The sequence below is a fragment of the Dasypus novemcinctus genome, chromosome 2, assembly GCF_030445035.2.
Source record: "Dasypus novemcinctus isolate mDasNov1 chromosome 2, mDasNov1.1.hap2, whole genome shotgun sequence".
Lineage (NCBI taxonomy): Eukaryota > Metazoa > Chordata > Mammalia > Cingulata > Dasypodidae > Dasypus > Dasypus novemcinctus.
Window position 1 is genome coordinate 14562938 of NC_080674.1, and position 12242 is coordinate 14575179.

The 12242-nt window shown below is 37.9% G+C and overlaps 1 protein-coding gene across 1 annotated transcript in view; it reads right to left on the reverse strand.

Annotated features, from left to right (window-relative positions):
• The window catches only part of DNAH5 (dynein axonemal heavy chain 5), a 272686-nt gene that overhangs the window by 239421 nt on the left and 21023 nt on the right, over positions 1-12242 (reverse strand). Inside the window, exons 6-9 of the mRNA XM_058306977.1 lie at positions 10571-10708; positions 9611-9787; positions 7982-8095; positions 7283-7390 (exon numbers count right to left, since the gene is read on the reverse strand). Of these exons, the coding sequence (XP_058162960.1) occupies positions 7283-7390; positions 7982-8095; positions 9611-9787; positions 10571-10708 (537 nt within the window). The remainder of the gene's footprint in view (positions 1-7282; positions 7391-7981; positions 8096-9610; positions 9788-10570; positions 10709-12242) is intronic.

Consider the following 12242-nt stretch of genomic DNA (forward strand, 5'->3'; position numbering starts at 1 on the left):
ATCATGTACTAAATAATATAGAAAAATAGCAAAAAGAATATTTTTTTAATTTCTTGTCTATATGCCAAGTAGATATTATAAAAATTACTTTAGGAAATAATGCTTTATGAATTGCTAGAATCAACCTCTCAAATAATCTTAATTCTATTTCTATTAACAGACTAAGATTTTTTAAGTTGTAAGATACTTGCACAATTGGATTGTGCCAATGTTGCAATTTTTAATTTTCAAAAAATCAACTATTGGCAAAGAAGTATGAGACCAAGGACCAAGAACGCAGATGAAAAATGGCAAAGGAGGAAGTTTTACAAGTAGCCCCCTGCATTAGAAAAATGAAAAACCTAGGGAAAAAAGACTCGGATTAACTATATGGTAACCCTGGGACCAGAATGAACATTTAGAAAAACTATAGGAGAGCCAGAGGAAGCAAGAGACAGCCGAGAGTTCAGCTTTTGTAACTGAACTGCGTGAACCAGAGACCAGCCCCCCAGCTCAGCCCTGGGGCAGTGGCTGCAGAAATGGCTGAGGCCGTGGTTGTCCAGTTACAGCAAAGAAAAGAATCTGATGGAAAATACAGAAAGTATGCCCCAGTCACAGAGAAAAAAATGATAATTTGATGGAAAATATTCTGGAGGAAGTGCAGTCTTTGGAATTACTAACCAAAGATCTTAGAACAACTCTCTTAAATAGGATCAACGAAACAAAGGAAAATATGGACAAGGAACTAAAGTATATCAGGAAAACAATATATGAACAAGATGACAATTTCAATAATAACAGCAAGAGAGAAGCAATGTGTCACATGTAAGGGATCTTTATTAAGATTAACACCTGATTTCTTAATAGAAACCATGGAGGCCAAAAAGCAGTGGGAGGACATATTTAAAGTGCTGAAACTAAAACACTGTTGCATAAATAATATACCCGGCAAAATGAGAGAGCAATTAAGACATTTCCAGAAAAAGAAAAACTGAAGAAGTTCATTACCACTAGCCCTGGCTTACAGGAAATGCTAAAGGGAGTACCCCATGTTGAAAGAAAATGGCACAAGATAGTATCTCGATGTTGGATGAAGAAATAAAGATGTCCTGTATAAGTAACAATATGAATAAATATATATGCCAGTAATATTTCATTTTTCATTTGTAATGCTGTTTTACTTCTTATAAGGATGAATATTCAAATACATGAAATACAAGCATAAATCTTTGTTACTGGGTACACAGTGCATGAAGATGTAGTTTCTGATAGGAACAACATAAAAGGGATGCATATAGGTACTGTGAATGTGTAGGCTATTCAAGTCACCTTAGAATCAACACAAACTAAACTGAAACAGGTTTAGTATGCTAAATGTAATACACATGGTAACCATTAAGAAACTATCTAAAAGATCAACACAAGAGGAAAAGATAAGTGGTTCAAAATGGCTCTTTAAAAATTATCATCTAAACAAAAAGGAAAGAAATAATGGGGGAAAGGAAGGACAGAATAGGTAGAAGACTCACAAAAAAATAATTAGCATAAAGGACAGAAGTAAATCTTGCCTTATCAGTAATTTCCCTAAATGTAAATGGATTATTAAACTTTCCAAATAAAAGGCAGAGACTGGACGAACAAAGAAACATGCCCCAACTATATGCTATTTACAAGAGGCCCATCTTAGATCTATATACAAATAGGTTGAAAGGGAGAATAGGTGGCTAAAATAATATCAGAAAAAAATAGAATTTGAGTCCAAACTTGTTAGAAGAGAAAAAGAACATTAAATATTGATAAAACTCTCAATTTAGCAAAAAGATTTAGCAATTATAAATATATATGCACCTAAATAACAGAGTGCCAAAATATATGAAGCAAACATTGACATAATAGAAGGGAGGAATAGACAATTCTATATTAATAGTTGGAGATTAAAATATACCACTTTTAACACAGGATAGAACATCTAAACAGAAGATCAATAAGGAAGTAGAAAGCCTGAAAAACTCTATAACCAACTATATATAACCAACTGTAGCAGTTTGATATGGTTATGAATTCTAAAAATAGACATTGGATTATGTTTCTAATCTGGTCTATATCTGGACATGATTAAGTTATGATTAGGGCTTTGATTGGGCCACACCATTAGGGTATTGATTCCCCACCTACCAAGGGGTGGGGACTCACAGATAAAAGGAATGGCAAAGGACAGAGTTAGGGGGCTTTGATGTTAGAGTTTTGATGTTAGAGTCTGATGCTGAAACTTTAAGCTGGAGCCCTGGGAAGTAAACTCACAGAGGAAAGAGAAGGCAGCCCCAGGAAGAGAGGAACTCTGAGTCCAGGAAGACGTAAGCCCTGAGAAGAAAGGAACCTTGAACCTAGAGAGAAGCAAGACCCTGGAAAGGAGGAACCCAGGAAACCTGAACCCTCATAGCCATCAGCAGCCATCTTGCTCCAACACGTGAAAATAGACTTTGGTGAGGGAAGTAACTTAGGCTTTATGGCCTGGTATCTGTAAGCTCCTACCCCAAATAAATACCCTTTATAAAAACCAACCAGTTTCTGATATTTTGCATCAGCACCACTTTGGCGGACTAATACACCAACATAAAGAACACTTCACCCAACAATGGCAGAATACACATTTTTTTTCAAGAGCACATGGATCATTCTCAGATAGACCATGAGTTAGGGCAAAAAAGAAGTCTAAGAAAAATTTTAAATATTGGAATCATAAAAAGGAATTTGTCTGGGGAGCAGATGTAGCTCAATGATTTCACTGCCTGCTTCCCAAGTATGAGGTCCTGGGTTCAATCCTCCATATCTCCTAAAAAAAAAAAAAAAAAAAAAGGAACTTCTCTATCCATAGTGGAATAAGGCTAGAAATCAATAATGGAAGGAAACTTGCAAACTTAAAAAGATGTGGAAATTATATAGCACACTCTTAAACAAACAATGAAGTAAAGAAGAAAATATAAGGGAATTAAAATACTTAGAGACAAAAACAAAGACACAAAATATCAAAACTCAGGGGATGCAGAGAAGGAAGTGCTCAGAGGGAAAGATATAGCTATGAATTCCTATACTAAAAAGAATAATCTCAAATTAATAACCCAACTTTATAGCTTGAGGTACTAAAAAAAAAGAGAGCAAAATAAATGCAAAGTTAACAAAAGAAAGGAAATAATTGAGATTAGAGAAAAATGAAATAGAGAATAGAAAAACAATTGAGAGGATAAATAAAACACAAACTTCATTCCTTGAAAAAAAATCAATAAAATTGACAAAACTTCAGTGAGACTGACAAAGAAAAAAAGAGAAAAGACACAAAAAACTACAATCAAAAAGGAAAATGGTGCTATCACTACTGACCTTACAGAAATAAAAAGGATTATAAAATAATATCATGAACAATTGTATGCCAACAAACTAGATAATCTAGAAGAACTGGAAAATTTCTAGAAAAACATCAATTACCCAAATTGAATAAAGAAGAAATTTTAAAAATAGAGAAGCCTATAAAAAGTACAGAGATTGAATCAATAGTTGAAAACCTTCCACCAAAGAAAACACCAGTACCAGACGACTTCGCTGATAAATTCTACTAAACATTTAAAGAACTTCCCTTCTCAGAATCTTCTAAAGGTTTCAAGAGGAGGAAACACTTCCTAATTTATTCTGTGAAGCCAGCATTACTCTTATACCAAAGGCTGGTAAAGACATCACAAGATATGAATACAGAAGCAAAAATCGTTAACAAAATACTAGCAAAGCAAATCCGATGCCATATAAAAAAGGTTATACCCCATGAGCAAGTGGGATTCAGTCCAGGAATGGCTCAACATATAAAAATCAACGTAGAGAGCACCACCGGGGCGGGTCTGGCCTGCACGGGCGTCGCCGGCTGCGGGGACCTGCTGAGCAGAGCGTGCGGCAGGCGGCGCTGCGGGCCACACTCACGCCGGAGCGGTGCCCCGCAGGTGGCTGCATGTGTGCAGCCACGACCGGGGGCGATTTGGAACAGGTGGGGGTAGGTGCCGCCCGGTGACTTCAACCCAGCGCTGCTGGAATTCCTGGTGTCTCCGCTGTCCAGAAAGCCTCTCAGCTATGAAGCATCAACACGGAATCGATTAATGAGGAGTTGGGGACAGCACATCCAACCATTGATGGCATTCCTAATGTGATACCAGAGGCCCCTAGGATGGCACATCCAAATAAGAAGAAGAAATGGAGCAGCACTAGGCCATAATTTAAAGAACACACCCCGCAATTAAATTCTGTTAAGGCTGTATACCTTTTAAAAAGTCAGGCTGGCCAGTAATAAGTGGGGAAGAAGAATGCTTGTCTCCTTCTACATTGACAGTCTTATTCCGCTCGTCTCATTAGCAGGACTGTTTTGTCCAGCCTCTGTTAAAGAAAGCTTCCCACAGGGCTGCACTAGCACAACCGGCCTGTGCCGTACAGTCTGCTCTTGCCAATTACCATACCAGTTTCTGTGTTCTTTCGCCTTTGGACTCTTCAGACATAATTACTGCAACCAGAGCCAAGATGGTGTGAGTGTGTATATATATATATTATAATGATATGTTTTGGGCCTCTGTCCCTGAAAGCTCAACTAGATGGAAATACTGGATACCATTTAGTTTGCAGGAAAGATGCGTTGCATCTATCAGAGGCTTAGGGCTAAGAGACACTTAAGCTGCAGAGGCTTCTGTTACTGTACTTTTGTTTTGCCCTTGTTTTTTGTTTTGTTTTGTTTTGTTTTGGAGGTTCTAGTTTGTAACAACAGCTGTCTCAGAAGACATATTTTGACAAAGTATCTTGTTGGGGATTAATAGCTCAACATTTCTTCTCTCAACTAAAAGTTATTTGAAATTTTGTTAGTTTAGATTCAAGCTCTTTGGTATAGTCACATTAGGGATGAGTAATATAATTCCAAAGGAGCAGTGCTAGAGTAGTTTTGGAGAAATGCATCTGAGCTAGTGTTACATAAACTTAAGAGTAAAATGGAAATTTCATGGAGTTGCAAAAGTGTTGAGTTTGGAAAATTAGTTAATTTGACATCAAATGCATATATTGATAATAAAATATGGTGTTAATACCAAAAATATAAATCAATTTAATATACATATAAATAGAATTAAAGGAAAAAATATGATTATTTCAATAGATGCAGAAATGACATCTGTCAAAATCCAGAACTCTTTCTTGATTAAAAAAAAAAGCACAAAACTTGGAATAGAAGGGAGCTTTCTCAAAATGATAAAGCCTATTTATAAAAAATCTACAGCTAACATCAAACTAAATCATAAAAGACTCAGAGTTTTCACCCCAAGGTTAGGAATGAGACAAGGATGCCTGCCTTCGCCACTGCTATTCAATATTGTATTATTAATATTAATTCTTGCCACAATAATTAGGCAAGAAAAAGAAATAAAAGGCATCCAGATTGAAAAGAAAGGGGTAAAGCTATCTCTTTTTGCAGATTAAATGATCTTATATAGAGAAAATCCAAAAGTTCCACACGAAAAGTGATTAGAGCTAATATATGAATTCAGCAAAGCAGGAGAATACAAGATCAAAACAAACACACACAAAACAATTATATTCCTATACACTGGCAATGAATAATCCAAAGAGGGAATTATGAAAACAATTCCATTTACAATAGCATCTAAAAGAACAAAACATCTAGGAATATATTTAACTAAGTTACAAAAGGCTTACATACTGAAAACCATAAAACCCTGCTGAAAGAAATTAAAACCACTTAAATAAATGGCAAGACACCCATGTTCATGAATTGAAAGAGATAGCATTGGTAATATGTCAATATCACCCAAAGCAATATACAAATTCAGTGCAGACATTTTTTGCAGTAATGGAAAAACCAACCTTCAAATTCATATGGAACTGCAAAGGGTCCAAAATAGCCAAAACAATCTTGACAAAGAACAGTGTTTGAGGACTCACACTTGCAAATTTCAAATTCTCTTCTAAAGCAACAGTAACCAAACAGTGTGGTATGGCACAAAGACAAAGAGAAGAATTAAAACTCAGGAAATAGACCACACATCTATGGCCACTTGATTTTTGACAAGGGTATAGGTACATGTAATGAAGGAAAAATAGCCTCTTCAGCGAAAGGTATTTGGAAAAGTAGATAACCATAAGCAGAAAAATGAAGTCACACCCCTACCTCATACTATATTAAAAAATCAACTTAAAATGGATCAAAGACCTAAATATAAAAATAAAACTATAGAAAACTTAGAAGATACCATAGGGGCAAATTTTCATGACCAGGAATTCAGCAATGGATTCTTAGATTTGACAACAAAAGCATGAACAACAAAAGAAACAATAGATATATCTGGTTTCCTCAATTTAAAATGTTTGTGCATGGAAGGACATTATCAAGAAAGTGAAACTACCTTCTTCAGAATGGGAGAAAATAATTTCAAAACATATGTCAGATAAGGGCTTAATATCCCAAATATATGAAGAACTTCTACAACATAACAACAAAAGGACAAACAGTCCAATTTTTAAAATGGGCAAAATCTCAAAAGAAGATATAAAACTGGCCAACAAATACATGAAATATCTTTTCCTATTATGGAAATGCAAACTAAAACTGCAATGAGATACCACTTCACACCCACGAGAATGGCTATTATTTTAAAAGAACAGAAAACAGCCAAGTGCTGGAGAGGATGCATAGAAATTGGAACTCTAGTTATTGTTAGTGGCAATGTAAAAAGGCACAGTCACAGTGGAAAGCAATATCCTGGCACCTCAAAATATTAAATAAGGAATTACCATTTGACCTGGCAATCCCACTTCTAGGTATATACACAAGGAGAGTGAAAACATGGTCGCAAAGAGATATTTGTATACAATTTTAGGGCAACAATAGCCAAAAGCTGGAAACAACCCAAATACCCATCAACAAATGAATGGATAAACAAAATGCAATACATATACACAATGGAATACTGTTCAGCTTTAAAAAAACTTAAGTTATGAGACATGCTGCAACATGAAAGAACCATAAAACATTATACTCAATGAAATAAACAAGGCACATAAGAACAAAATTTGTATGATACCACTTATGAGAGGTACCTAGAAACAGTAAATTCATAGAGATAACAGATTAGAGAATACCAGGAGAGGGAAGACATGGGGGGAGGGGAGAAGGAGGCAGGTCTGTAAAAATAAGACTAACTACCCTGCATCATATCCATATGGGGCAAAAAAAAAAGTGACCATGGACTCTAGGCTATGCACTTACCTTTACAAACAAAGACGTTATCTTTTCAGAGGTGTTATAGTAATGAGAGATACTATAGATCATTTTAATCGCATTTATCAGTGTAGGAATAGCATCAATCATGGATATCTGGAAAACACACAAATATTTTCAGGAATGATCATAATTAGCAAAATGCTAATGCTAATGGTCTAATTACTCTACTTTCATTAGAATAAAGTTTATCTAAGAGATTTTTCCTAAAATTGTAAAAATATTATCTAATGCTTTACATGAGTATAAACTGTTTAAGGATAATTTTATATTTATTATTTTAGTCATATAATGTGAATCAAATTTTATTTCAATAAAAGAAATATTAACTGACTTTTAATTACAAGGAGGTTATATTAACAGTTCATTTAGCTTAGGCCTTCCCTAAGGCACTGGTGACCTTTCCCACAGGGATATAGTTCAGTGAAAATTGCAATATTTAATGGAAAACGGAATACACAATGAAGGTTTTTAAAAGATAAAATCTCATATATATCTCCTCTCCCCCCTCCATATATAAATATGTATATAGGTATGTGTATGTATAGAATTTCCTTGAGAATAAAAATAAATTTCTAAAGACCTTTCCAACATACTTCAATAGCAATGAACCAAAACTCAATACTGAATCTAGCTAGTGCAAAAAGGATTATCAGTAGACTAAGGAAGTAGAAATTCGCAACTCACAGGATCACTGCTGTATAAGGGGTCACAGCATTTTTCAAGTGTATACAAATATTTGACATTGTCCTTCGCTTCATTAGCCGAGTCAGTGATTCGCATATCCATGTCCCGCCAAGTCTACAAGAAATACAATACAAGAAAGCACTTTTAAGGCAGTTGTTAATCTAGGATACCCTAACCTAACAGCTGCTAAGAGTCACCACACGTGCCTGGGATAGGGCTTTCAGCTTGTTCTATGCACCTCATGTAGAACTGAATCCAGAGCAGTGAGGGACATTGGTGCACTGAAGAGCAATTTAAAACCCTTGATTAAAGTTTTAAAGGTGTGTCTCCCGGGCCTTCTCTTATAAAATAAAGAATTAACCAGGACAGCAACACCTCCTCCTCTCTGCAGTCTCCTGGCCCATTCTGCACCTCCTCCCGTATCTTCCATCATTCCTCTCTGTTGTAACCTGAACTTCCTTTCAGTCTTTTCCTCTGTGTCTGTTTATCCATTGATGTGGCAAGTACTGATTAACCGCCAACCAGGTACGAAGTCTGTGCTCTAAGCTAGGAACGTCAAAGTGGGAAGATGCCTCAAAGTGGAAGAAGTCAAAGGAAGTGATTCAGCACAACCAGACACATCCAAGTGTCTGCAAATCCTACTGATTTTTCCATGCGAGTCCTACTGATTTTTCTGAAGTCTACTGCAAAGCTCACCACTCAAACTTCTTTGAGCAATAGTAAAAGGTAACTGTAAGCACAGTAATAGAAAGATGACTGTTGATTACTGAATGTTTTCATCCATGCAAACAGCAAATAGATAGCCATTATGGCACCAGTGCCAGGTGTGGCAGGCAGACTCTAAGAGGGCCCCCGGTGATGACTGACGCCTGGTACTCATGCGCTTATATATCCCCTGCATCAGGGGCTGAACCTTAAGCAGAAGAAGACAAAAGACCACCAGGAACTCTCTCTCTTGCTGACTTTAAGGGAAGCCAGCTGCTCTACTGGGAGCTGCCCTAGGAAGAGTCCCATGTGGCAAGGAACAGAGGGAAGCCCCCGGCCACCAGCCAGCAAGGACCTGCCTCCTGTGACACAATGTGGAGCAGCTTGAAAGCGGATCCTCCCCAGTGAGCCTTCATATAAGCCAGCACAGCTGTAACTCCCAGAGACCCTGAGTCAGAGGCACCAGCCAGGCTCACCCTGACCCCTGACTGCTGCGAGATTAGAAAGGTTTGTTGTTTTAATCTGCTAGGTTTCAGGGCAATTTGCTTTGCAGCAATATAAAACAAATACGACAGTACTCAAAAAAAAAAAAAAAAGAAGATAAGGCAAATTTTCATTTATTACTATTTCTAACTAACCTGAATTCATTATATATAAAATTATTTTATGATGTTAGGTCTTAATTATTTACAGGCAGTGTCCTGTCATAATACATATACCTACACGTATCCCAGCCAACAAACGTCTTTAATTCAAAGACTTTCCATAGTATCCAAAGCTATATACTGTAAAAGCAAAATTATCCCGTCTTACAGGCTTTTTCGTAAAGGTGTATTTTTCAGGTCTAAATTACTCCCTGACGTGAAAATGCCTCTAGTGAATTCCCATTCCCATTTCATAAAACAAAAAGAAATGATTGACAACCTTGAGGAGTTTTGACTTGGCAGCAGCAAGCACGGCCAACACCGCCTTCACGTCTGGACTTTTCAGTTGATCCAAAAGATAGTTAAACTTGGAGAGTCTTTTTTTCCAGTACTCCAATTCTGCCCGGGGCCCAAGGTCATCTGCTTCCTTGCGCAGCTGATTGTTTTCAGCAAGGACCTTCAAATGCACAAGGGACAATTTGAACCGCTAAGTGGACTATAATAATCAAAGTTATGCTTAAGTAAGAAAATAAGGAAATAAAGTAATCTAGCTTAAACATATATTTTTATTGATTTACATGCTTTGAATGACAGCCTTTTTCTAATTTAATGTGTATCAATTTTTTTCATTTTAAGAAATTTTATAGAAGTAGATCGTGTATACATTAACATACATAAATAAGTATATATAGCAAAAGTGGTGAACTTACAAAACAAACAAGCCTATCATCATACATGATTCCCATATACCACCCCACCACCAATACCTTGCATTGTTGTAGAACATTTGTTACAGATGATGAAAGAGCATCGACAAAATATTACTACTAACTATAGTCCATATCTCACATTTGGTGTACTTCTACTCAAACGCACCCTATTATTAGCACCCTGTATTAGTATTACAGTCAACTATAATACTAACGATATATCAGAGTCAACTATAATATAACAAACCATATTTGTTACAGTTCACGTGAGAACATTCTCGTATTCTGTTCACCACAGTCCCTCACCCACCATGGGGTACACTGTGTTACACAGTCCCACGCTTTGTACAATCCATTCAAACTGTATATTCAGTGGCTCTCATTTTCACCACAGTGTTGTGCTGTCATCACAACTCTGTGGTGCTTGTTGTAAAATATTTAAGCAAACAGGAATGACACCTGATATACCTTCTTCAACTGTAGTTCAGTACCGTGGCATCAGAAAGGGCTGCTTCATTTCTGATAATTACCTGCTCTGTCTGTTTGATCCATACTTTCATGCAACTTTCTATTTTTTCCAAAGTCTCAGGGTTATTAGCTATAGCCAAATAATCCATAGGTTCCTTCAGGGTTTTTAATTCAAATACTTCACACTTTTGAAGGTTCACCTAAATCAAGTGAAAATTACACAATAAGAGGGTGATTTTTTTAAATGCACATGCACTTTTAAGAGCCTTAGGCTGACAAGCGGACTTGGCTCAGTGGTTAGGGCATCTGTCTACCACATGGGAGGTCAGCGGTTCAAACCCCGGGCCTCCTTGACCCATGTGGAGCTGGCCCACGTGCAGTGCTGATGCCCGCAAGGAGTGCCCTGCCACACAGGGGGATCCCCCACATAGGGGAGCCCCACACGCAAGGAGTGCACCTGCCCAGTGTGAAAGAAAGTGCAGCCTGCCCAGGAATGGCACGGCACACACAGAGAGCTGACACAACAAGATGACGGAACAAAAAGAAACACAGAGTCCCGTGCCACTGACAACAGAAACGGACAAAAAGAAGAACATGCTGCAAATAGACACAGAGAACAGACAACTGGGAGTGGGGGAGAGAAATTTTTAAAATTTTAAGAAAAGATCCTTAGGCTTAGAAGAATCTTAAGAGGATGTTCTCATCTAACTACCTTCCCCCTCAAACAAAGATCCCTGAAAGCACGTCCCTCCGCACTGGGCAATCCTCTCAAGATGATTGATTCGGAGGTCAAATATGGGGTCAAAAAAAAGGATTAAACAAGAGAGACAATTATAATGTCATGGAATCTTGGAACGCACAGGGAACTTGGAAATTATCCAGCCAAATTCTGAAGCCAAAGTGAATAAGAGCAGCAGCTTCAGGAGACTGACATAGAAGGGTGGGCTTTGGGGAGGCAAATCTTCCTTATTTTTTTTAAAGACTCTCTCTTGCCCTTACCCAATTACATCCTTATATTTAGCAAGTTCATCAGTAAACATTTGGACTCAGTTGGGGAGCGGGTGGAAGGATTTTGACTTGACAAAGAAACCTAACATATTTTTAAATACACATAAGGACCTGAATAACAAAATGAACTTCATTATTTGCTGTTTGACGTTTCCTTCTGGTGAAGGTGCACCTGGCAGCCCACTGTAAACCTCTGAATTCCTGTCTCAGGCGCAATCCAGCTTTACCAACAATAAAAGTAATACTTGTCTCTCAACTGGTTCAGGGCGGCGGACTTGGCCCAGTGGTTAGGGCGTCCACCTACCACATGGGAGGTCCGTGGTTCAAACCCCAGGCTTCCTTGACCCGTGTGGCGCTGGCCCATGCACAGTGCTGATGTGCGCAAGGAGTGCCCTGCCACCGGGTGTCCCCCGTAGGGGAGCCCCACATGCAAGGATTGCACCCCCTAAGGAGAACCGCCCAGTGCGAAAGAAAAGTGCAGCCTGCCCAGAATGGCGCTGCACACACGGAGAGCTGACACAGCAAGATGACGCAATGAAAAAAAAGAAACACAAATTCCGGTGCTGCTGACGACAACAGAAGTGGACAGAGAAGACTGCAGCAAATGGACACAGAGAGCAGACAACGCGGGGGGTGGCGAGAAAGTAAATCTTTAAAAAAAAAAAAAAAACTGGTTCAGAAGCAGCTGGAAGAGATGTGTTATTTGTCACCCTCCCACTCCAACAT